At 56.5% G+C, this 25,497-nt stretch overlaps 1 protein-coding gene across 7 annotated transcripts in view; it reads right to left on the bottom strand.

Annotated features, from left to right (window-relative positions):
* Positions 1-25,497, bottom strand: part of NCOR2 (nuclear receptor corepressor 2) — a 221,872-nt gene that overhangs the window by 91,766 nt on the left and 104,609 nt on the right. For 5 of the 7 annotated variants that reach the window (XM_060027888.1, XM_060027889.1, XM_060027890.1 and 2 more), the window contains exons 9-13: positions 22,648-22,700; positions 12,156-12,222; positions 5,165-5,337; positions 3,718-3,811; positions 827-1,005 (exon numbers count right to left, since the gene is read on the bottom strand). In XM_060027888.1, the coding sequence (XP_059883871.1) occupies positions 827-1,005; positions 3,718-3,811; positions 5,165-5,337; positions 12,156-12,222; positions 22,648-22,700 (566 nt within the window). The remainder of the gene's footprint in view (positions 1-826; positions 1,006-3,717; positions 3,812-5,164; positions 5,338-12,155; positions 12,223-22,647; positions 22,701-25,497) is intronic. The other 2 variants (XM_060027893.1, XM_060027894.1) reach the window with 1 other exon arrangement.

Below are 25,497 nucleotides of genomic sequence, written 5' to 3'. Positions count from 1 at the left end.
TTAAGTGTCTTAACCTCTCTGAGCCTCTGTTTCCTCATGTGCGTAATGGGGATGGCCTGGTAACGCTGTTATGAGGGATAAGAGGGACAAATGCACAAACCCCAGAAAACATCTGTCCAGTGTCTGTGATGAAGGATGCGCTCCACAAATAGCCGCTTTCCAAGTAAAATGAAAACCGAAAAGTCACCGGCCAGCCACATAACCCTGCCCAAGGCTTCAGCCCAGCCTCGAAGGTCCTCCTGCCTTGTTCTTCTGATACACACTGCCCCATTTCACATAAAACTGCCTTGACACTTTGTACTGGTTTGAATAGTGTCCCCCCCAATATCATGTCCTCCCAGCACCTCAGAAGGTGACCTTATTTGGAAATGAGTCCTTTGCGGATATAATTAGTTAAGATGAGGTCATGCTGGAGTAGGGTGGGCCCTGAATCCAATGTGACTGGTGAATTTATAGGAAAAGGAGAAGACACACAGAGACACACAGGAAACAAGACCACGTGAAGACACAATGAGACGGTGAGACCCATCTCCAGGCCGAGGGATGACAACGATCGCCGGCCACCAGCAGGTGCCAGCCAGGTGCGAGACCTGGGACAGACTCTCCCCTGGAGCCTTCAGAAGGAACCACCCCACACCACACCTTGATCTTGGACTTCCAGCCCCCAGAACTGTGTGAGGATAGATTCTTGTTGTTTAAAGTCACACGGCTGGTGGTCATGTGTCATGGCAGCCCTAGGAAGCCAACAGAAGCCTCAACAGGACGGGTTTCCCGGGACAGGGGAGGGTGGCCCGGCCAGGCCCGCCCCCCAGTGACGGGGACTCACTTCTCCCGGAAGGTCTCCTTCTCCTGCTCGCTCCACAAGTTCATGACCTGGCGGTCTTTGTACACCTTCATGGGGTCGTCCATGAGCCCGTTCATGTTGATGAACTTGATTCGCTGCTGGTCGGCGTCGTACAGCATCGGTGGGATCACGGCCAGCTGGCGCATCTGCTTCTCCAGGTTCTGGAGGGAAATGGAGATGGCAGAGGGCTCCGGTTGGAAAGCACAAGACAGCGGGGACAGGGTGGGGAGGGGGAGGGGTGCTTGCGCCAGCACCGGGGACCCAGGTGAAGAGCAGAGGGTAGGGATATTCCGGGCAAGACAGGAGAAACGCAAAACCAGAGAGAAAGCGGATGATGAGTTAAAAAATAATAGCCCGTGCAGGGGAAGGGAGAATTTAAAGGCGGCCCCAGAGAGGTTTATGGTGGGCAGGGCTGTTAAATTAAATGCAGAGAGCAGCAGCCACCTTATCTGCAGAAAGAGGGGAGCAATGAATCTTCCGTTTGGAAACGCAAGTGCTATAAAATACCGCAAGAAAGATGTGCAGCCCAGCTGGGCCGGACTAGCTCAGGAGACGGGGCCTGGCCCTCCAGCTGCAGAGGGCACGCGGGGTGGGGGTGGGGGGCTGCCTTGCTCTGGGGGGGCCCGGTGAGGCTGCAGAACCATTTCCTCGCCCGCCACCCACCCCCAGTCCTGGATCCAGCTCCTTCAAGCGTGCCCACTGGGGACCAAGCCTGCCCAGCCCCGGGCTCAGCAGGAGTCAGGCGGGCTCACTCCTAATGCATCAGGATGGCTATTAAGAGGCTCTGAGCCGCCACTCCGCTGGACTCATTTCCCCAAATCTCTGCAGCCAGCCCATTACTGGCGATTAATTACCCATCTCCGGAGGCAGGCGAGGGTCCAGGCCGGCCAAGGTCAGCCGGTTCAAAGGCTCCGCTGCCCAACCTCCCACATCCAGGCTCTCCATTCAGTGCTGGGGATTCCCAACAGGGGCAGGGAAGCGCAGCGGGGGCAGGGCCCTGACCCTCGGCTGAGACGGGCCCCCCACAGAGGCCTGACCCTCCCTGGCACTGGAGCAGCCTTCCAGCACCTTCACCTCCCCCATCTCCTCGGCTGTCCGAGATACACAGCACTGGCAGAGCCCAGGCAGGGTTTCTCCTGGCAGGAACCTCATCCCTGCTCTGCTGCCTCTCCCCAACCGACTACCGCAAGCTCCCCCCAGATGGAGAGCATCGTTCCCGCCCAGCTCCCTCCTTCCCACCCTCCCAGGGAACCTCAGGTCAGCCTGGGCTGCGTGGGGTGAAGTTTCTGCCCTGAATTCCCTTTCCAACCATCACCCGTGAAAGCTGGTCCCTCAGCATCCCTGGGGACGCTGGCAGCTGCATTCTTGTGCGGCCAGGACCTGGGGAAGTGGGCCTCTGGGATGGGGGCCGGGGTGGGTGGGAGGGGGACACTGAACCAGCTGGGATGCCAGGCGCCCTGCCGGCATGAGGCAGGGAACACACGGGAAAGGGCCGCCCTCCTCTTGTTCCCACGTGCCCCTGTGGGACGTGTACGTGGCCACAGCGTCGGCGGGACAGGAGCTCGAGCGAACCCACAGGTGTGAGGACAAAGGTTTTCCAAGCTCTGCTTTCTGCAGACTGAAGGGTGTTCAAAACAGGGACACAGCACGTGAAGTTTTAAAACGAACGCTCTTTTTTAACGGCCAGAGAGTCTGAACTACCTGCATCAGACTCACGTGAACAGCCTGGTGAAAATGCAGATTCCTGAGCTCCGCCCCAGACTGGCTAAATCAGAACTCCTGGGGCAGGGCCCTAGGAAACTGCAACTCAAGCCGGACTCCCCCTCCCCAGGACTCTTAAGTCTGTCCGAAGTGAGAATCAGTGGCCTAAGCAGTGCTACCCTATAGAATGTTCTGCAACGATACAGGTGTTTACTGCCTGCTCTGTCCAACATGGGGCCACTAACCACATGTGGCTTCTGAGCAACTGAAATGCGACTGGTGCCACAGAGGAACGGAAGTTTTAATTTTATTTCATTTGTGTTAATTTCCATTTAAATAGCCACGTGCAGCTAGAGATGACTGCGCTGAGCTGGAGCCGCAGCGCCTCCCATCTGGACAAAAGTTCTGCCTGGACACAAGGCCCCGGGGAGGAAGAATGTGGCCCCTCCTCTTGTGACGCTGCTTCTTGTCTACTGTGATGTTGGGAACATGGGGGTGGGGCGGGGGGACTGGCACATTAGATGCTTGACCGACAAGACTTGGGAGGGGACAGGCCAGCACCAGCCCTGCCCCAGGAGCAAACGCCTCTTCTTTCTGCTTCCTGGTCACCTCTGGGCTCTGGTGACCACAGCCAGGGTCACCTGGCTGATACAAGGTCATCTGGGAACTCCTGACAGAAGGTCCCCGGCTTGGTGAACAGCTGGTGAGATGGGAATCCCCCTCTGCCCCCAGTTCTGGGCACGGGGCGGCTGACCTAGAAACCACAGCTCTCAGGCCCTCGTGCCCTCTGGCTTCTGGTCAGGCCCAACCAATGGGAAGCACTGAAAGTAGACGGGGGCGGGGCTGGGGAGTGAGAGGCGGGGGTACTTATCCCCTGTTTCCTCCCCGCTGTGGCATCATGGATGGGGCCCTTCCTGGCCATGTCCTACCAGGGGGCCTCCTCTCCTCCACAGCCCCAGGAAGGCCCCTCTCCCCGCTTGTCCTTCAGGCTGGGGATGGGCAATGTCTACTCCCCCGGTGCCCCACTGTCCCACCTTGCCTCTGCCCACACTTCAGTAACAAGCCCCTTGATTTCAAGCATGCAGGTGAATTCTGCTTCCCGCTGGGAGCTTCTCCACGCGCAGGGGACACAGCGGGTGGAGCTGAGGTCAGGGTCAAGGCCGTGGACTTACCTCCTGCTCCGAGAGGCCATCGATGATCTCGGACACCTCGTGCTCGCTGCGGGCGGCTGACATGGAGAGCCCGCTGCCCCGCTGGCCCACCCTGCTGGAGACCAAAGGGACACGCTCAGGATCGACCCCTCGGCAGCCAGGGACACGCGGCCAGCACAGCGGCACAGACCCGAGCCCACAGGTTCCCCAGAGGCGGCGTGTGGGCAGTGAGGAGGGGCCAGGCCTCACACCCACAGAGACAGCCTCGAGCCCAGGGGTCCAGGGGAGGGCATGGAGCCCCCAGACTCACCCAGAAATGCCAGGACCCTTTTTCTCTCCTAAGATGCCCACCAAAAGGCCAGCCACACAGACCCACAGACAAAGCCCAGCTCTGCCTCTTCGGACCTGTCCCTCAACGTCTCCCCTGTACCACGGGGATAAGGTGGCACGTGGCTCCCAGGACTGGAGGAGGCATTCGGTGAGGTACGCACCGTGAGTGTCCAGTAAAGAGTGAAATCCAGCATCCCTGCTCGTGGCCCACCACCTTATCTGTGTGACAACAGATGTCACGGCCGCATGTCACTGAGCACCTACTCTGCGCTGGGCACTCCTACGCAGGATCCCACCCCATCCTCACGGCTACCACGTGAGACCAGCATCCTTCTCCTTTGATCCACACCAGGGATCTCAAACTCAGCTGCCTTCAGGGGCCGCATAAATGAACGGAGCTGGGAGGTACCAGCCTGTGGCACACCGGAAGGAAGGAGAACTCACTCCACCAAAATGGATTTAAGCTTCTTTCAATTATTAAGGCTGGGCAGGCACCAAGGGACACATCCAAGGGCTTGATGCGGCCCCTGGGCTGCCCGTTTGAGACGCTGCTCTGCTTTCTGTTTCACGCTGGCCAGGGCGCCTCTGTGGACAGTGCCTCGAGCTGACCCAGGCCCTGGGAAGCAGGAAAGGAGGGAGGGAGGGGGAGGGGGAGGGGAGGGGAGGGGAGGGGGGAGGGGAGGGGGGAGGGGAGGGGAGGGGGGGAGGGGAGGGGAGGGGAGGGGGAGGGGGGAGGGGAGGGGAGGGGGAGGGAGGGGGGAGGGGAGGGGGGGAGGGGGAGGGGAGGGGAGGGGAGGGGAGGGGGAGGGGAGGGGAGGGAGGGGAGGGGGAGGGAGGGGAGGGGGAGGGAGGGCAGGGAGGGGAGGGAGAGGGAGGGCAGGGAGGGGAGGGAGGGGAGGGGGGAGGGGGAGGGGAGGGAGGGGAGGGGGGAGGGGGAGGGGAGGGAGGGGGAGGGGGAGGGGAGGGGAGGGGGAGGGGAGGGAGGGGGAGGGGGAGGGGAGGGGAGGGGGAGGGGAGGGGGAGGGGAGGGGGAGGGGAGGGGAGGGGAGGGGAGGGGAGGGGGAGGGGAGGGAGGGGAGGGGAGGGGAGGGAGGGGGAGGGGAGGGGGGAGGGGTGGGCCCGGCCCCCCGCCGCTCACCTCTGCATGCGCTCCTGCAGCTCCCGCTGCTTGCGGATCTCGGGGAACTGCTTCTCGTAGTACTCGCGCACCTTGCTCTCCTTGGCCCGCCGCCGGGGGTTGTTCTCAATGCGCTCCACCTTCTTCTCCCAGGCCTCCATGAGCTGGTCATAGCGCTGGCAGAACTTCTGCTCCTGGGGGCATGCGGGGGAGCCCTGCGGCAGCCGTTCCTCCCGCATCCGACACCCAGCCCCTCCCCGGCTCCCCGCTCGCCGTGTGCCCGGGCACACGTGGGCAGACACGCGATCACACGCGGGCACATGGGCAGACCCAGGCACGTGGGCAGACACGCGATCACGCACAGACCTGAGCAGACCCAGGCCAACCCGGGCCCCTGAAGAAAACCCACAGGCTGCCCTAAGGACCCGGCCGCCTCGCTCCCTGGGGAACGGGCCACCCCCTGCCGGCCTCCCTCCAGAAAGGCCTCGTGCTTCCAGCCACATGTGGCTGTGGAGTTTAAATCAGGTAAAATTAAGTAACATTTAAGTTCAGGTCTCTGGTCCCTGTGCCACATTTCTAATGCTAGTAGCCATGTGAGGCCAGGGCTACCACCCATAGTGGGCAGTGCACACAGACCATTTCCCTCATTGTCAGTTGCGTCGGACGGGGCAGCTCTGGGGTGTCCATCAGGCCCGGGACAGCCGCATGGAAAGCATTCTCTTTCTGAATAGCTCCTCATCCACCGGCCTCAGGCCAGCCATGCTCCCCACACCCAAGGACTGGGTATGAAGACTCAAGCTGCCGCCCATCCAAGACAAGGAAGTCCCTCTCCAAGTCTAACCACAGTGCTTCCTGCTGTATGTCCTTCCTTAGAGAAAAGACCCCGGCCCGGCCCAGAGTGTAGCTGCCTGGCTTCCAAGTCTCCAAGGTGACCCGGACCTCAAGCAGGCAGGGAGCATCTGGCTGTCCGTGAGACCCGATCTCCCCGTCTCTAACAGCTGCCGTGGACAGATGGCATGGTCTGGGAGTCCCGCTTGAATGCCTCCTCGACACTTCAGCATAATCAGAAAACCCGTCTCTGGTCCTCGTGCCCAGACACCCCTCCCCATCCTGAATTTCAGCTTCTGACCAAGGCAGCTTGTGACCTTGGTCCTCAACAAACCCAGCGGCGTGATGGTCCCCAAGTGGCCGTCAGGCCAGCTTTGAGGAGCAGAACTTGACCTCCAGCTCCCGGGGGTTCCCCAGGTATGTGGGCTGCCCCAAGAACCCTTGGGAGGTCAAGTTCCAGTAGAGACAATAGCCACACATGTTCGTGGCAAGGTGCCGAGAACAGCACCCCTGAGGGTGAGAATGGGCGTGAAGGAAACCCAGCCCAGCCCACCATCAGAGCAGGGGACACTCCCCATGCTCTCAGCCCTGCCAGAGAGGGCTCGATCTGATGGGTGAGAGTGAGAAAATATGTCAGATGGGGAAAAGGCAAGAACATGTTCACCAAAAACCAGCAGAGGAAAAGAATGCAGTTACCCGTGAAGATAGGCAAGAAACCCGCAGGGCCACCAACCAGCTGCCCAGTGGAGGGGCGAGCAGGGCGGCCAGCAAGACGCCCCAGCCCTGCCTGGGGCCCTCGTGGAGCAAGGGACAGGAACAGCCGTGCAGGCACCCGCAGCCACACTGCCCAGCCCCGAGCACCACACGCATAGATGTGAGCAGCTCCTGAGGACTGTCCAGGATGAGGAAGTCCCCCTCCACGTCTAACCACAGTGCCACCTGCTGTGGCCTGTGCACTGGAGGTGCTGTCCGTCCACCGAGGGCCGAGGGCACGGGGCGCCTCGGGACAGAACACAGCAGTGGCTGCGGCCCTTCCCTGGGGCAGCAATGACCCTGCCAGGGGGTGTCCACATAGCGGCCCTGCTGGCCAGGGAAGAAAGCAGGTCACACACTCACATACACACATGCACACACTCACACATAACACATGCACACTCCCTTACACATACATGCACTCGCGTGGACAAATACATACACTTACATTCTCACACTTACAATACACACTCACACCCACACCCTCGCTCATACACTCACATACACACATTCTCACAGTCACACTCACGCCTCAGAGGCTGAAGCGCTGCTGAGCTAGTCCGCCGGGTGCCAGGAGCAAGAATCTGCAGAGGAGAAGGAGGACGGCCCCTGCGACCACAGTGTGTGTGTGTTACGGAAACAGGTCCCCCTCAGCGGGAATTCTTCTTGGTAGCCCCATCATCACCACCAGCATCACCATCGTCATCATCACCATCAGCATCGCCGCTGACACCAGCTAAGTGCCACTGTGTCACATGCCAGGCACAGAGCTGAGTCCTTCCCGCGACTGACTCTCCCAAACAACAAAAGGCCATGACCGCCATCCCCTCTGTAGAGGCAGGAGCTCAGAGCTCAGGGCCGTCAGCCCGGGATCACACAATTAGGGACGGGAGGTCAGGATCCTGATGGTTGTTCTGATAAAGTCCAGTACGTCTACTTTTCCCTTTGCTGCTCATGCTTTTGGTGTCAAACCCAAGATCCGCTGCCCAATCCAAGGTCGTGAAGTTCACCCCTATGGGTTTTCTTTTAGGAACTGTACAGCTTTAGCTCTTGCATTTAGGTCTTTGATTCATTTTGAGTTACTGTTTGTGTTAATTCTGTGAGGTGGGATCCAACTCCATTCCTGTGAGTGTGGCAGTCCTATTGTCCCAGCACCATTTGTTGAAAGAGACGGTCCTGTCTCATTGACTGGACATGGCCACCTGTCAAAAATCCAGCATCCACAGATGTGAGGGCCTGTTTCTGGCCTCTCTATTCTGTTCCATTGGTCTCCATGTCTGTCCTTAGGCTAGAACCATGCTGTTTTGATTATTGTAGCTTTGTGAGATGTTTTGAAATCAGCAAGTGACTCTTCCGACCTGGTTGTTCTTTTTCAAGATTGTTTTGTCTATTTGGGGTCCCCATGAATTTTAGGGTCAGCTTGCAGCTGACGGTTCTGAGCACCCACTGCAGTCCGGGCGTTGCTGTGAGCACACTGCTTGCAGCCTTTCACTCAGTGGCCTGATGAGGTGCGTGTTACTATAATCCCCACCAAACAGAACAGGAACCTGAGACCAGGAATAAAATGATTTGCCCCGGCCACCGAGCAGGGCCAGGATTTGAACCCCTCCTACCCCGCCAGGTGTGTCAGGATGGAGCTCTACACTCAGGGAAACAATGAGAGATGGGGTGACCAGGAGGTACCCCCAAAACTGAGGAAGACAGCCTCAGGCCGACGGACAGAGCACAAGGAGGGAAGTGTTAGGGAGGTGGTTGGAGCTGACTGGCCAGGGGAACTGGCCTCTGTGGTCACCTGGTGACCCGGCGTCCTCCAGACCCCCAGGGAGCCTGCAGCCTCATGCAAAGGCCTTCTGCTGGGCTCAGCGGCCCAGGCACCACAGACTTGGAGAATGCTCCCCTGCTGGCTGTCCTGCGTGTTCAGCGATGCGTGACGGTGACGAGGTCGAGCTCTCCCAGCCCCTGTCCTGCTGCCTGTAACTCAGGCTGCAGAAGCAAGTCACGGATGCCGGGGCAGGTCAGGAAAAGGCCCAGAAGTGAAAAATAAGAGGTGTGAGGGATGTGAGAGGAGTGAGCAAAACTTTAGCCGTCTCTAAAAAAGAAATAGATAAAAAAGGAAAGCGGGGACAAGCCAGGAGAAAGAGAAAAGGCAGACTATGCTGAAAATATGCCAGTGCCCACCGTAGTGGGTTCAATGGTGACACCGCCCCCAAAAGATGTGCCGCATCCTAACCCCCAGGTTAGGGGGTTTGAATCTTCAAATGTGACCTTATTTGAAAAAACGTGTTTTCAGATGCCATTAAGGATCTTGAGGTCATCCTGGATTAGGGTGACCTCTAGATCCAGTGACAGGCGTCCGTGTGAGAGAAGAGAGGGGAAAGGCCAGCTGAGGATGCAGGCAGAGATGGGAGTCATGTGGCCTGGAGCCACCAGGAGCTGCAAGAGGCAGGGAGGGGCTTCCCCAGCACCTCTGGAGGGAGCACAGCCCTGCTCCCATCTTGATCTTGAACTTCTGGCCTCTAGAGCCAGCAGCGAGAGGATACATTTCTGTTGTTTTAAGGTGCCTAGTTTGTGGTCACTTGTTACAGCGGCCCCAGGAAATGAATACACCCACCGTCCAGGCTGAGCTCAGCCCCTGACTAACCCAACCTGCCAGGTCATCAGTCACACACACTCCCCCCGCCAGGCACTGCGCTAACCCTTCCTGCAGCCCCACCATGACCCCATTTCACAGATGAGGAAAAGTGAGGCTTAGGGCAAGACGGCTGTCCCAAGATGACTCACAGAGGGTATGGTGGGTAGGGTTTGAATCTGCGCACCTCAGCGGCTTCAGGGGGCGTGGGGTGGGCGAGCTCAGCTTCCCAGGGGAGAGCAGGGCAGGCCTGGTGGAGGCTCCTGCTGGAGTTGGGCGCCCCTCTGGGGCAAGAGCCTCAGCTCTCTGGGCAGAGCAGGAGTGTAGGGCAGCGTGGGTCCCCGGAACCTCTAAGGAGTGAGGGCCCCACAGAAGGGGACCTGACTGACATAGGGGGCGGGCGGGGAGCATGCAGATCTGAGGGGGCCCGTCTTGGCCAAGCGCCCTCCCAGTCCTTGCTGATGACGACGCATGGGGCTTTGGGTTCATTTATGTAAGAAGAAGAATGAGATCATTCCAGACGCCCTCCCGTTGCCGCTTCTGTGGTTTAGGAACTCGTTTTCACAAGGGCCTCTCTTAAGATGGGCTCAGCTTGGCCACAAAGCAAACCCAGAATTTCTCAGAAGTCTCTCCAGTTCCTCTATCTTTAAATAAGTCCATTTCCCCTCCATCCCCTCAAGGGACCCCTCCAGGAGGAGCCCTGGGAGATTTCCTAACAACTTACACCCACCCAGCTCCACCCCCCAGCAGCCACTGGGATCCTTTTAAAATGTAAATCAGATCTCCTTCTTCCAGCCCCAAAAGAACCCCACCCCTGGGCAGGACTACAGGGGAAAAGCTGTGAATCGTTAGGTGTGATAAAGAGAGAATTTCCTTCCTCCAGGAAGTGTTCCAGGTGAGGGTCTGGATGTCTGCACCTACGTCCTAACAGCTCAACACAAAAACATTCATACTTACACACGCACACACACGCACACGCACACACACACACACACAGCGAATATAAAGAAATGTTAACCATGATGGATTCCAGATAGCGGGCTTATAGGTGTTCACTGTTACTTTTCTGTCAGATTTCCTGTATCACTGTCAAATTTTCCGAATAACTAAAAATTCTTAAAGATTTTGTATTCTTTATTAAGAATACATCAAGAATAAGTGTCCGACTGTATTTAGAGTAAAATCTAGACATTCCATTTCCAGGTGACCTGGCGCCCATGATTTTCGACCCCAGTCCCCCACGCGTGCCCTGTACTTCAGGCTTGCCTGCTGCATGCTGTCCTGTGCTGCCCCCCAGGCCAGTTCCTGCCTCAAGGCCTCTGCACTTGCTGCGCCCTCTCCTTGACCCTCACAGCCCCAGATATTCACACGGGTGGTCCTTTCTGGTCATTCCTCTCTCAGTACCGTGGTCGGATATCCAGGCTGTCCCCAACCCCATCCCTCTGCACGGCACCTATCACTGCGTCTCCTCCACTCAGGCACACAGCACGTGCTCAGTAAATATTTCTTAACTCAATGAATGAGATGGGATGCCCCGTTTCATGAACCCCATCTATCCAGCCAGGCGCCTCTGGTCACCATCCAGTCAATGTGGGAGTCTGAGGAGGTTGGAAAGAAAAGGGAAGCCCACCACTTCTCACCCCGTGGGGCCCTGGGGTCTAGGGTGCCGCCCAACCAGCTTCCCAGTCGCCCAGCATGTGGGCCAGAAATGTATCCCTTCTCCAAGGGCCCAGCCGAGGTCTAAGGCCAGAGCAGGGTGGGTTCAGAAACTGGTTCAGAGGGACCGAGGCCCTCAAGTGGTGAAATCAGAGCTTTTGTGAGATGGTCTGAGAAAGAGCAGCTCTGTCTCTGGCTCTAGAAGGACTCAAACCTGCTGTAGAAATTCAGGTCCCAAAGGAAAACCAGCTTGTCAATGTCCTAATATGCAGACTTGAAGAAAAACGGCATAGAAATGAAGGTGCAACCTGATCAAACCACTCCTGAACTCCACTCAGTGGACTTCATCAGCTACACAAACTCCTTTACTGTTTAAGCCCATCTGAGCCATTGCTTCTTCCTCTCACAGCTGAAAGAATACTAATGGGTAACTCCCCCTCCATCACTCAGCCCTAACCTCACCCAGTGAATCGGTGACGTAAACCCCCACCCTAAACCACAACAAAAGGTGTTCTTTCACATGTGCTCCCCCTGCCCTGGTCATGCCTCCCAGCTGAGACGGCAGAGTGTGCGGTGGGATGCAGGAGGCCGTACCACTTTCTAAGCAAGGGGGGCCTCACTGCTTCTCTGGGCCCGAATTTTCCCGAGCCCGGAATGGGCACAGCGGGTTGGGCAAAGCTCATTTCTCAGGGAGCGCCCTGCAGTCACCGCCACCCAGCACACAGCCCACCCCAGTCTTCCACCTCTGCCAACAAACTTCTCTCTTTCTGCCTAAAATAGCCACAGTAGGGCCTATGACAAGGAACCAATTTTCCCGGCCAACATTTTGCTTTCTCCCCTTCCAGGCTGGAAAAGGAGGGGCACAGTTCCCAGCCTCCCCACCCACTCACACCCCAGCTTCCTTGAGGCAGCCGAGCCCTGAGCCCCCAGCTTCACGGAAGCAGCTGCTGTCTTTTCCCATTTCTCTCACTGCCCTTGGCTTTTCTTCACACCCTGGACACGCAGGAATGAGCTGCAGAACCCAGGGATCCCGGTGGGTGTGGCCTGAGTGGCCTGGACGGTCTCGGCTCTCAAGGAAGCCTGGTCCGTGGAGGGGAGGGGGCAGCAGAAGAGATCCCAGGGGTGGGGGACGAGGTGATGACTTACCCATTGTTTCCGGGCGTGATTCCTCCTCTTGAAGTACAAGATTAACTTTTTCCGCATCGCCTGGTTTCTAAGGAGGATGGAAATAGCCAACCGGGCAGGTCAGAAATGCAGGCTTTCAGGAATTCCGTCCCTTGCTGAAGTTTGCCCCTACTTGCCCCTGTTGGCTCCCGGTGAGCTAAGGCACATCCGTAGCCGCCCCCCCCAGGGTGACCCACGAACTGCCAATGTGTGTCCCTCCCCCGTCACCTACAACGTGTCCCCACCCACACCTGGGCTGAGCGTGGCCTGCAGAAAAGAGCGTTCCAAAGGGGGTCGAGGTCTTCCTGCCCTCCCCGGAGCTGCCATCACCCCTACACGCATCCAGGCTCCCCTCTCCCGTCAGCCGCACCTGCCACGGGAAACTGGCCACAGAGAAACTGCCACAGCCTTAGAAACGCAGGCCGGGGAGACCAAGCCCCCGAGACCTGCAGCTGCACAGAGGCAGGGTCTTGGGGTCTGGCCTCTGTGACCCCAAGCCACCTCCAACCAAGCCCCTGCTCTGTCCCCCTGGGGTGGGGGTGACATGGACAAGCCAGCGACAGGCTGGTGGGAGCCAGCACAGCAGGAAGCCCAGGAAGCACCTGAGGGGTCTCATGCCTCGGCTCAGGGAAGCCAGACCCCTCTCGCCATCAAAGCCCTCAACCAAGGAGGCCACACACAGCACTGCGGGCTCAGAGGGCAGCCGGCGCTTCCCCCCGGGGAGATGCGGGCTGTTCAGAGAGAGAGAGAGAGAGGCACAGGAGAGAGACACCAAGACGAGGAATGAGGGAGAATAAAAAGACAGACAGAGCTCCAGAGGAAGGCAGGGAGACAGAGGGAGAGGGAGCGACAGAGAGGTGGATGAGATCAGATCCCAAATGAGGACAGAGGGAGAGGGGCCTGGGGCCTGGCAGAGAGAGAGAGAGAGAGACAGAGAGAGAGAGAGAGAGAGAACAGGCCGGAAGGCAGAGGAAGACAAGATTCAAAGAAAGGGGGGTGATGGACGAACAACAAGGTCCTGCTGTGTAACACAGGGAACTATATTCAATATCCTGTGATAAACCATAATGAATATTAAAAAGAATGTACATATATGTGTAACTGAATCACTTTGCTGTAGAGCAGTAATTAATACAATGTTGTAAACCAACTATACTTCAATAAAGTAAAAAACAAATTAAGGGGGATGGAGGCCCAGAAGGAGGCAGAGGGAGACTCAGAGATGCGGACCAATACGGAAGAGGACGGAAGACTCACCCCCAAGCACCCCCTTCCCCCCGGCCCTTTCCCCACAACTTCCGACGCACAGCAGCGTGTAGCAGCTGGGGCCTGCGGGGGTCACAGACGGGCCCCGGAGAGCCCACCAGGCCCGTGAACTTGCTTGCCCCCCAGCCGGGTGTACAGCAAGATCAACTTTTCTGGGGAGGGGTCCCCCGACTTGCTCACATTCTCAGCCGCGTCCAAACTCTTACCAAAAGCTTACAAACTGATGACCAGGAGCCCCGCCCTGTCCAGCCTCCAGGAGGTGTGGCACCTGTGGGCCCCCAGGACCCCAACCTCAGGAAGAAGACAAAGAGGAGGACACTCCAGGCCCTGACGGACGAGGAAGAGCCCCCAACACACGCCTCCCGGGGGCTGAAGGGCCTGAAATCAACCTGCCCTGGGGACCCCGTGGGGAGTCGCTCTCTGCTCCCTCGTCCCCCGCAAACAGACACCACGGCCTCAGAGACCCACCTCCCAGCGGCTGTCGGGGTCTGCCAGCACACCTCGTCCCCGGGTGGACCAGGGTCCCCAGGCCTCGCAGTGATTTCCAGCAGGAGGTCGGCATCCCCACTACCTGGTCTCAAGTCGGAGATGCTGTTGGGCCCGCATGGTCCCTCTTCACCTGCGGACCCCAGCCAAGCTCAGCCCTGTCTCCACCCATCTCCTGACAAGGAAAGGCCACGCCCACTTCCAGGAGGGTCAGTGAGGGGACCCTCAGCTCCCTGGGTCATTCCGGTCTCGCCTCCCATGGGCCAGGCCTCCCGCCTCGAGGTCTCGATACTTCACATCAGCCTCCCCCTCCCCAGCAGGACGGGCGCTGGGGGTCCTCAGTCACACAGGCTGAGACCACAACCCCTCATTCCACAGCAAGGTGTCTCTGAACAAATCTCAGATGGTCTCAGCCTCAGTTTCCTCATCCGAATAATGGGAGCAGTAGCATTGTGCATTCATCTCCTCAGTCATTCAGCAAACGTTTACTGAGCACCTACTCTGCGCCGGGAACTGTTTGGGGCCCTGGGGACATAAAGGTGAACAAGACAAAGTCCCCAGCCCTCACGGAGGTGACGCCTAGAGGGGCCACACTGACAATAAGCAAGATAATCCTGGAGTCAGGAACTTATGTGGAGGGTGGGATAGTGACTGGGGGAGGGGAGGGTGTAGCTATTTTAGATTCCAGGGTGCAGAAAAGTCTCTCGGAGACGGCTGCGAGCTGATATCTTGATCACCAGGAGGACCCAGCTGTGGGGCGATCCAGGGGGAGATGCACTCCTGGCAGAAGGCACTGGGAGTGCAAAGGCCCTAAGGTGGGAACAAACTCAGAGCGTCTGAAGAACAGACAGAAGACCCATGTGGCTGGAGAGCGCTGGGCAGGGACAGAGGGGAGCGACAGGAAGGAGGAGGACAGCTGAGAGGTTGGCAGGGCCGGCTGTACAGGGCCTTGTGGGCCGGGGCAATGGAGAGGGTTTGGACTTGGAGACGGCAGCTGAGAAGGCCAAGAAGCAATGACAGCCCAGAGCAATGAGCCCACTAGCACCAGGGTCTTGGTGTCTAACCCCATTCTCCAATAAAAGGAGTCATTTCTCAGGACTTCCCTGGCACTTCCCTTCTGGTGGTTAAGACTCCATGCTTCCAGTACAGGCAGCGTGGGTTCGATCCCTGGTCAGGGAACTGGGATCTCACATGCTGCACGTGCAGCACGGACAAAGGAAAACAAAAAAAAGAGCCATTTCTCCCTGGAGGAATGGCTGCATCCAGAGCTGCGGCAGGAAATATACAAGATGAGCCCAGAACATTTTTAAGTAAAGAAAGAGTTTCCGACGGCCAAAGCTGGAACAATTTAAGAGGCAAAATAAATAACGCTAGCACTAGATTATAGCCCGAAGAATAAAATAAATAACCACGCATCCACACGGATATAAATAAATGACCGAATAAATAAATAAAGGAGGGAGGACGGACAAATGTTCCTTACAGAATTCCAATTAATAAACGGAGAAGGACTGAGGGAAGTTGAAAATCACTATTAGATACCACGGTGCTAATTACCGCAGGCTAGACCCTTGCATGAACGTGAAATCGGTCGGCAAAACTTTGAGGAGAGACAGGAAATTTGCACAGCCTCGAAGCATTTCCCCCAAACATTTACTAATCATTGTGGCAGTTTAACTTGTGCCCACAAATTCTTTGCTATTCCCCGTCCAGGAGGTGCAGCTGGACTCCCCTCCCCCTGACAGTAGGCTGGATGGTGACCTGCTTCTCAAGCACAGAGTAGGGACAGGAAAGACAGCAACTCAACGGTGGAGACACGGCTGACACCTCCCTGAGCAAGGGGGCAAGGTCAACACCACCTGTAGTGACATAAACACCACCAGTCAGGGGTGTCGGGTGCTCCCGATAGATCATGATGGGAAGGGCACCCCCTCACCTCTGTGGGACTCTTCCCCCAAATCCACAAGCCCAGCGTCCTCCGGAGAAAATATCAGACACACCCAAATTGTGGGACATTCTGCAGAATCCCTGACCAGTCCTCTTCAAAAGGGTCAGGGTCAGGAAAATCGAGGAAGACTGAGACATGATCACAGAGTGGAGACCAAGGGGACATGAGGATGAAATGCAAAGCAGGAACCTGGATCAGATCTTGGGCCAGAAAAAGGACATTAGTGGGAAAATCCAAAGGAAGTCTGTGGTTTAGCTAATAGGACTGTACCGCTGTCCCTTTCGTAGTTTTGATAAATGTACCTTGTTCGTGTCACATATTCGCATTGGGGGATGCTGGGTGGAGGGTACACGGGGAGTTCTTAGTACGGTCCATGGGCTCCACGTCCCCAGATACGGGGCCGACTGCGCTGTGCCACTTTATACAAGGAACTTGAGCCTCGCGGATTCTGGTATCCACGGGGTTCCTGCAACCACCCCCCGTCACTGTACTACCTCGGCAATGCTCCTGTAAATCTAGCTCTTTTAAATTAGACTTAAAAAAAAAAAAAAAAAAGAGGGACAAGACCTACGTTGAAATGCCATAGTGAGATCAAAGACAATTTACTTGAGAGCTAGCAGGGGGCCTGGTGTATGTTATGAATTGAAATGTGTCCCCCCACAAAAAAGATGCTGGGGTCCTGACCCCCCACCCCCAATACCTTAGAATGTGGCCGCATCAGGAAATCAGGTCATGACAGAGGTCATCAGGTTAGCATGAGGTCAACAGGGTGGCCCTGATCCCATATGCCTGGTGTCCTTATAGAAAGGAGCAATTTGGACAGAGAGGCAGATACACACAGAGGGAAGATGACAGGAAAAGACACAGTGAGAAGGCCACGTGAAGACGGAGGACTGGAGTGAAGCGTCTACAGGCCAAGGATCGCCAAGGAAGCCAGCAGACACCAGAAGCTGGAGGACGCATGGAAGGATCCTCCCCTAGCGTCTGCAGGAGATCAAGGCCCTGCCGGTACCTGGATTCCCGACTTCTGGCCTCCAGAGCGGAGAGAAAATGAACTGTTCTAGTTTTTAGGCACCCAGGTGGTTGGGACAGGCTCTGGCAGCCCGAGGAAACTTGCACAGCCTGTAACAGCTTCGACAAGCACGGTGCTGTGACTTCGAGCTGAAGAGGCCTCGGTGAGAGCAAAGACTCGTGGGGGCAGAGGTGATGCACGGAGCCGCCTCTGTTCCCCACAGCTACCAGAGGGCACGAATTCTCCCTTTTGCTGATCCGGGTTTCCTTCCAAAGCAAGCACCGTGGCTGGCACCCAGAAGCATCCGCTTACTGCCAAAGAGGACAAATGTCAAGTCCACAGGTTGCAAATGGGCGCAGTGCACGGAGTGGAGCCAGCTCGTGAGACTGTTGTGTTTGGACTGCGGTGCTTTCTAAAAAATCTGAATTTGTTGCCAGTATTGAAAATCAGAAGCTGCTGCATAAAAAGCTCAACATAAAGCTTCTCTTTAAAAAAAAATCAGGCAGCCTGGCCACGCTCCCTCGTGGCTACAGACGAGGAACTAAGAACTAACTGTCCCTTTAAAAGCGTGAGGAGCTCACCACTCACCCCAGGCTTCACCACTCCCTACCGCCTCCCACCAGCCCTTTCCCCTCTAACTTTGTTCCCGCCCTGGAGGCATGCATCTGCGTGGTTCGCAAGCCCCTAGACATCTGGTTTGGGGTGACCACTTGTCCAACATTCTTCTGGCAAACACTTTTTGAGTGTTTATTTTGTTCCAAGAAGTGTTTAGGTATTGCAGCTGCTAATGGCATACTGCAGACAAATCTTCTCTGCTGAGATTTTGTCCAAAATTAGGGAACAGAGTCCAGAGGGCTCTGGAAGGACCGACAGACCAGCAATGTGATGAGTTTGCCGGTGGAGGCATTTATAGGGTGCAAAGGATATCTCAATCTCCTGGAGAAGGCAGGGTTTAAAAAAGCACAGCCTGTCAAGACATACGGGCCTTGTCGGCTGACACTGGACTAGGGGGAGAAACGGGAACCAGGAAGGAGGAAAAAGGAGTTGGAAAGTCTGTGGACGTTCAAGGAGAGTCTGGCCAGGCCCTGGGTGGGACTGGCCCTGGGGTCTATGGAGTTCTGAAAAAGGAAAGTGTGGGGGCAATCAGGGGAGGCTTCCTGGAGGAGGAGAGGTTTGAGATGAAGCTTGGGAGAAGTAAAGGAATGGGGTGGGCAGAGGGAAATGAGGAGAATACTGGGTTCCGGGGGAATAAGGGTGACAGTGAATTTGAAGGGAGTGAGGAGGGGCGTTCAGGGAGAGCCAGACCCCTGACTGTGGGGGAAGCAGCCCATGCAGGGCCCTGAATGCTTTGGGAAAAGCCTGTCAGACTGGGGTGACTGATGGTCCAAAACATGCTTACTAGGGGCCAAGCACTTTTCTCATGCAAGATGACTCCAAGGAGACCAACTTACTGACAAGCTAAGTGATGTGACTTGCCCGAGGTCACCGGGCTAGCGAGAGGCAGAGTCCGGACTGCAGACCCAGGAGAGGGAAGCAGGGTGGGTGCACAGATTGGGCTGGTCTAGGAGTTTGGCTGTGAGGCCCTGGGGAAGTTACTTAACATCTCTGAACCTCCAGAGCAAGACCACAAGGACCTGTTAACAGTAACCTGGGTCCTGAGCACCCTTTCCACCTGCACGGCCCCAGGGCATCAGCCAGCCCTCAGCGAGGGCTGAGGAGGGGAAAAATCAGTCTGAAGACAAGAAAATTGGGAAGGAAGAGCTACCAGGAGCTAGCAGGCTTCCAGGCCCCGAGGGGAGAAGAGGACACCAGGTGAAGGGGTGCCCATAGCAGAACACACAGGAGCCTCAACCATCACCGTTGCCTCAATCCCATGCCCTTTCACCGAATCACCTGTGGGCTCCCCAACCCAGTGAATTCAGCTCCGAGCTCTCCCGGCAGGTCCGGCCTGCAGAGAGGAGGCCAGTCCCTCCACGGAGCACGGGCTGATGCGGCTCTGGGGTTGCCCCCGCCCCCATCTCCTGCCCTTTCCCCTGCTTCCCAAAGCCTGGGAGGTCTGAGGAGTCAGTCCCGAGGCCTGGGGCTAAGACCCCACAGTGAGTCACCCGCCTCCCCCGTCCCCGACCCCGCCGGGAGCAGGGGTGGCCATCCCCACACCTCCCGAAGAGGCAGGTGGCAGAGGACAGCAGTTGAGGTGGGTACAGGTGACTTCAACACATCCGCAACCGCCAGTGCAGCAGGAAGTCAAGCGTGAAATTAACTTTAACTCCGCGGCCCCAGCGCGCAAACACTGAGAAATTAAAGTGACAGGGCAAGGTCCCTTGGGGAGGGGATAACCTTCCACCTGGCGGCAATTACAGCAGCCGGAGAGAGGCTGGGAGGCCCGGCTGGGGTGACCTGGTGAAGCGCTGCGCCCTGATCTGTCTTATTGTCCTTATCAAGCTGTCTTTCTATCACAGGCGTATTTATTTATGGTCCGTCTGCAGCACCAGAATGGCGGGCCTCATCCACTGCTGTCTCCCCAGGACCCAAACAGCGGCTGGCACAGAGCAGGTGCTCATAAATATTTGAATGAATGACTGAGGGATAACTCTTGGTCTCTGTTGATAAAGTAAAAAGAACAAAAATCACAGAACACTTCCTACACGCCTGACACCGAGCTCAGCACTTCAGGGACAGTAATTCATTGAATCTTCAGCAACCCATCTCACAGATGGGGCAACCAAGGCACTGGTAGTAAGTGACCAGCCACATGAGCCAGATGCTTGGGGCTCTCAACATGCCCCTGGCCCATCGGCTCCCCAAAATCCAATCCAATCACTTCTCAGCATAAACTTCATCGTTGGCCTCCCTTCGCACAGATGATAAAACCCAAACCCCTCACCAGCTCTGGGGGATCTGGCTGGCACCTTCCTCTCCCTCACCTACCCCCTTGGGACATACCCGCCTGCTCCGTCCAGCCCCAGGGCCTTTGCACTGCCTCTCCTACCTGCCTGGGGGGACTACACTCCCGCTGCTGCACAGTCCCCGAAGGTTCCCTCAACTGTTAGGTCCTGCCCTGATCTCCCTGGCTAAAGTCCCCCCTTACTTCCTCTCCCATCACCCTGTTTGCCATCTTCACAGCATTTTTTAAAGTACATGACTGCACTGACTTAATGATGACCACACTGAAATTAAAATTACAGAAGTGATTAGGATTTCAGAGGCAAACTATGAAAAAAAATGAAAGTTCTAAGAAGAAATCAGTTCAAATAACTTGCTTACAAATACATTTTTCTAACATAAAGCTGACCACTTATAACAGGAAAAATCTTAAAATTATTTACCTCTATGTTTTACACTTAAACATCTGTTCATCTGTGACTTAGATTTGGAACAAATTTCACTAGGCGGTTACTTACATAGCCAAAATGCATTCTAGTAGACCAGAGCCATCCTCCGAGGAAGATTATGGGATATAAAAATAGGGCGTTGGTTCAGTAAGCTTAGAGTTGTATTCTACTTGTTTGCTAGTATTATTTGTAGGGATACCTTTTTCCTTTGCTGTTTGGACTCTGTGGCTGTTTTTATAGCCTGAAATCATCCACATTATTCGGCTTAAAACATCACTCATTTTTAGTTTAGTGAAAAAACTTATGTAAAAGTTTCAGTGTAATAATATTGCTATCAAAATTGTTATGCTGAAAGGAAAAATAAAACTAGGTATATTAAAGCATAAAGAACTTAAGATAGCTATGTGACCCCAGCATTTTTTATTAGCTGACGTTTTCTTATTCACTTATTAACTCACTTGTTTTCTGTCTCCCCTGCTAGATAAAACTTAATGAAAGTATGGGTAACTTTGTCTTGTTCACAGCTGAATCCCCAGGTCCCTAGAACAGGGCCTGGCACATAGTAAGTGTAGCAAGTGTGTATTGAACGAGCGAATGTTCCCAGCAGGTTTGCCCAGATGAGAACACCTCACCCCCAAAGCCTAAACCAGCTGTGACAGGCCCGAAAGGCCCCCTTGTCCTCACCTGACACCCATCTGGGCCTCCCCCACTCCCAGCAGTTGTCCCCACGATGAGGCAGGTCCCAGGAAGCTTATAAAGACTACGGTGGCCCGATTGGAAAATAAACCGTGTAGAGTTGAGACGGATTTGGTACCTGAGCAGCGAACACGCTCTAAGGCCAGACAAAAGCACAGGCCACATGGGACACAGAAAGCCTAGCACTACACCAGTGCTCCCAGTACAGGACACTCCGCAGCCCCTGCCAGCCACAGGCTGAGTGACGGCCGGCAATACAGGTGACGCATCCTCGGCAGGTGCTCTCGAGCCCAAATGGGCCGAGGACCTTGCTGTCAACACGGGATTTTCCAGGTTCCTCCATCAGAGACTCGGGGGTGGGTGGCCGTGTTGGTCACCAGAGCCTAGACTAGTCACTCGAGTCCAGAAACTACAACAGAAGGGACCTCTGCAACAACTAGTCCAGAGCCAGGGAGTTTAAAACCATTGGGAGGTTTGCATGCCTCCAGGGATGGGGAGCTCACTGTTGCACGTACACCCTGCAGTTCCACCCCAAGGAAGCTCAGACAATCAGACCAAACTGGACTGACTGCCCACTGGACCAGCTAAGCACCGCCCTCCTGAGGTCACACAAAAATGAACCTTGAATTATATCCCAATAAAGATGTTAAAAAAAAAAAAAAAATGAACCTTGGGGTCTTCCCTGGTGGCGCAGTGGTTGAGAGTCCACCTGCCGATGCAGGGGACACGGGTTCGTGCCCTGGTCCGGGAAGATCCCACATGCCGCGGAGCGGCTGGGCCCCGTGAGCCATGGCCGCTGAGCCTGCGTGTCCGGAGCCTGTGCTCCGCAGCGGGAGAGGCCACGGCAGTGAGAGGCCCGCGTACCGCAAAAAAAAAAAAAAGGAACCTTGAACAGTTCAATGATTGTGATCCCAAAGGGTCTCCTCTAAGCTAACAGTCCCGGAGTCCTCGCAGCCACACGTTCCTCAAGGGCAGGACCCCTTTTACCTTCTGGGCTCCTGGTTAACAACATGAGGTAATATCCCCTCCTCAGCCGAGGAGGCTATGCTCCCACTAATGCGTCCCGAGAAAAAAGCCCGCCCCCTCCGGCAGCCACGCCTCCAGTACCTGGCTCCCAGCTTAAACACACAAAGCCACTGGTCCCCAGCACGGTCCGGCTGTCCCTGCTCTGCCAGCTCGGCCCACACCAACTGTGGGGGGCAGTTCACTGATATCTTTTCGCTTCTAGCATCCATCTGGGAAAAGGCCCCGTCACTGGGATACGTCCTATCGGCCCCTCCAAAGCCTCTGGGTCTGGATCAGTGCTCCCAGCTGCTCCACACTGGGCTGTGCCACAGATGGACGCCCTGTGCAGACCATCGGGCAGTCCCGAATGTGCTTCCATCAGAGGCCACACCACGGGCCCCTGCCTGCTCCATGGCCGCCCCCGCCCGGCCACTTGCTCCTCCTCTAACAGCCCCCCTCCTCTACCTCTCCAGAGCTGTGCGTGCAGCTGGCCCGCCCTCCCCAAGCCCAGGTCTGTTCCCAGAGCTTCACGGGGCCACGCCCTCTGCCCCTCCCCTGGCCTCACAGGCCTCTCCATCCTAGGCCCGGAACTCTTGCCCAGGTTGCCCCCTTCCATCCCCTCCTCCAGCACCTGGCCCTGGCTGGGAGCCCGCTGGGAACTGAGAACCCACATCCCACCCTAGGCCCCCACCCCGCTGTGCATCTGCACGGCTGCCCACGGGTACTCACATTTTGATGTTCTCATGATACTGCCTGGTGTCGGAGGGCTGGTTGTACAATGGCTGCAAGGAAAGAGACAGGGAGGCGCGTCGGAGCCGGGCCTGGGCTGTGGGCAGCCGGTGCGAGCTGGGCCAGCTACTACCCCACTGCAGAGCCCTGGGGCCCCTCAGCCGCAGCGCCCCAGGCCCTGGCACCAGGGAGCCATCCACTGGTGTGGGAACCAGCTGCTGGCAGGCATGAAACGGAACACGGGGACCCAGCCCTCAGCCCCGGCGAGGAACAGGCTGTAACGCTCTGGGCACAGCTGTGGGTACCAGGAGCCCTCACCGCAGTGGCTGCCGTGACTGCTCTGCAGGGCACGGGGCAGGGCTGGCCTGAGCGCCCAGGGACAAGCACACACATCCCAGGGAAGCTGAGATCAGCAATGGTCTTGAACGGGGAAGACTGCCAAGGCACCGTGAGATGCCCCGTCACCGCCGCTGACCGGCAGAAGATAAAACAGCCAGAGTGCCAGGGGCTGGTGAAGACGTGAGGACACTGGAAGGCGTGCACATGGCCGATAGAAACGTACGCAGGTACACGTGTCCCGGAGATGGGAAAGGATGAAGATGCGCGTGCCCTACGACCCCCTTCCCCTACCGCGGAAGCCCTGGAAGCGGTCGGGCACTGTGTCCCGCCAGGAGATGGACGCCAGAATGCCCGGACCGCGTTGTTCATGACAGCAACGCATTAGAAGCAAGTTAAGTGTCCACCTCCAGAAAGAGGAAGAAATAAGTTAGGACGCGTTTACACCTCGAAGACTGCACAGCAGTGAGAAATGAATGAACTGGGTGCACACACAGCAACAAATCCGCAAATGGAAAGGAGGAAGTTGCTGCAGCATCTGCGATGGGGCAAGAGCTGAGCTCGATGTGTGTTATCTCCCGGCTGGATGGCAGCGTTGCAGTTAGGGGCTGACCCCCGGGTTCGCATCCCGGCTCTGCCACTTTCCAGCTGTGTGTCTCTGGGTGAGCTACTCAAGCCATCTGTGCCCCAGGTTTTCATCTGTAAATGGGGTTAAACTCAGAGAGTCGTCGTGAAGATCAAAGGAGGTAATGTGTGCAAGCCCTCAGCCCAGCGCCTGGCAGACTGAGAGGTCCAAGAAGTCTCAGGGTCAGTATCACCATCAGGGTGCAGTGACTGCATTCGTGGAAGCAATTTTTCCTGCCCCTCCCCCCGTCCCCACTCACGCCCTGGCTTTGGCCAATGGGACAGATGCAAACTTCATGAAAGTAGACGAGGCGTTTCTGCTCTTTCTTCCTCTCTTGTTTACCTGCCCCCCCAACCCCCGTCAAGAGACCAAGTGTAGCCTGGCAGAGAGCTGCATGGAGGACAGCAGCACCATCCCAGCAAAACCGTGAGCCGCCAGCTGACCTCCCAGCTGCCCACAGATGTGAGTGAGCTGAGCCCAGTCGAGAGAAATTACTCAGCTGACTTCTACACTCGCGGAAAACAGCAAAATGTTGTTGTTTCAAACCACTATGTTTGGGGCTGATTTGTTACACAGCAGTCGCTGACTGATACAATTACCATCCCCTCATTTTACAGGTGAGAAAATCTAGTCCCTGAGAAGTTAAAACATTTGCCTCTGGCTGGTAAGAGATGAGGCATCCCGCCTCTCAGCTCCAGCCCTGGAGGAAGGGGTTTGCCCTTTCTCTGCTTGCTCCCTTCTCTGCATGTCCCCCTCTTTATGTCTCTGTGTGTCTCTTTTTGTGTTGCCCTCTCTTCCCTTCCCTCTTCCCTCCTTCCCCCTCTCTGTCTCACACACCCACACAGGTAGCAGGAGCCTCCCAGACAGCCATGGATGACTGTGGTACAAAAACCAGGTACAGAGTGTGACGGGTCAGGCTGGGCAGGTGAAGATGGAGACGTGGTGTCCTGAAGCCTCAGGGCAGGGCCCCGGGGTGAGGGAAGAGGGCACATCAGGCCCCACCTTTGAACTTCTCCCTGATCATGGACCTGAATACACCTCCTGACATCATCCCAGCCGATGGGGACCACCCACAAGCAGCATGGCCACAGGGCCAACCTGCCGTGTCCCCAGGGACAGGCCTCCTGCTCTCTGTGGACAGGGCAGGGTGCTCAAGGAGGGGCCTCTGCTGCCCTGCGAATCACATGCAGCCTTGGCTGAGGAAAACGGCGCCTCTCTCCCAGTGTCCCCCAGGTTCCCTCCGTGACAGTTCACCATCACTCAGGCAATTGCAGGCCCCAAGGCCAGCTGCTCCACCTGGGATGGAGATGTCGCCTCACGGCTAGCACAGGCCATGTCCCGCCACACTGGGTCAGCCGCCCTTCCAAGGTGCTTGGCTCAAAATGGGGAGGTTTCCCCACCCCCACTCTGGGTGTCTGAACAGGAAGGCAACAGGGGAGACCACCGTCAGACTCACTGCAAAACTTCCCAACCAGAGAGGGGCAAGACGTTACTGCACATGGTGGAGAGCCCACATCTCAGGACAGCAAGGAGCCCCACAGAGATGCCTGTGCTGAATGCCAGGGCATCAGATGCCCACGTTTAACCCCAGGTGACTCTGCGCCCAGTCCTTTACGTTCCTCACAAGCCAATAAAACACAGGCCGGGCGGGAATGAGTGTGGCTTAAAGGCTCGGTTTCCAGGAACAGATGCGCCCCAATTTCACTAGCTGTGTGACCTTGGACACATGCCTTCAACACTCCAGGACTCGGTTTTCTCATACGGAAAATGGCTGTAGAGCACATAGGACCTACCTCACTGGGCTTTCGAGTAGCCCAGGGAATGTCACACTTGGCGACTCAGCTGCTTTTTTTTGCTTTTAAAGATGGCAAAGTCTCCACGGTCTAAGG

This window comes from Delphinus delphis, chromosome 13 (assembly GCF_949987515.2).
Source record: "Delphinus delphis chromosome 13, mDelDel1.2, whole genome shotgun sequence".
Taxonomy (NCBI): domain Eukaryota; kingdom Metazoa; phylum Chordata; class Mammalia; order Artiodactyla; family Delphinidae; genus Delphinus; species Delphinus delphis.
This window is presented reverse-complemented; position numbering and strand designations above follow the sequence as displayed.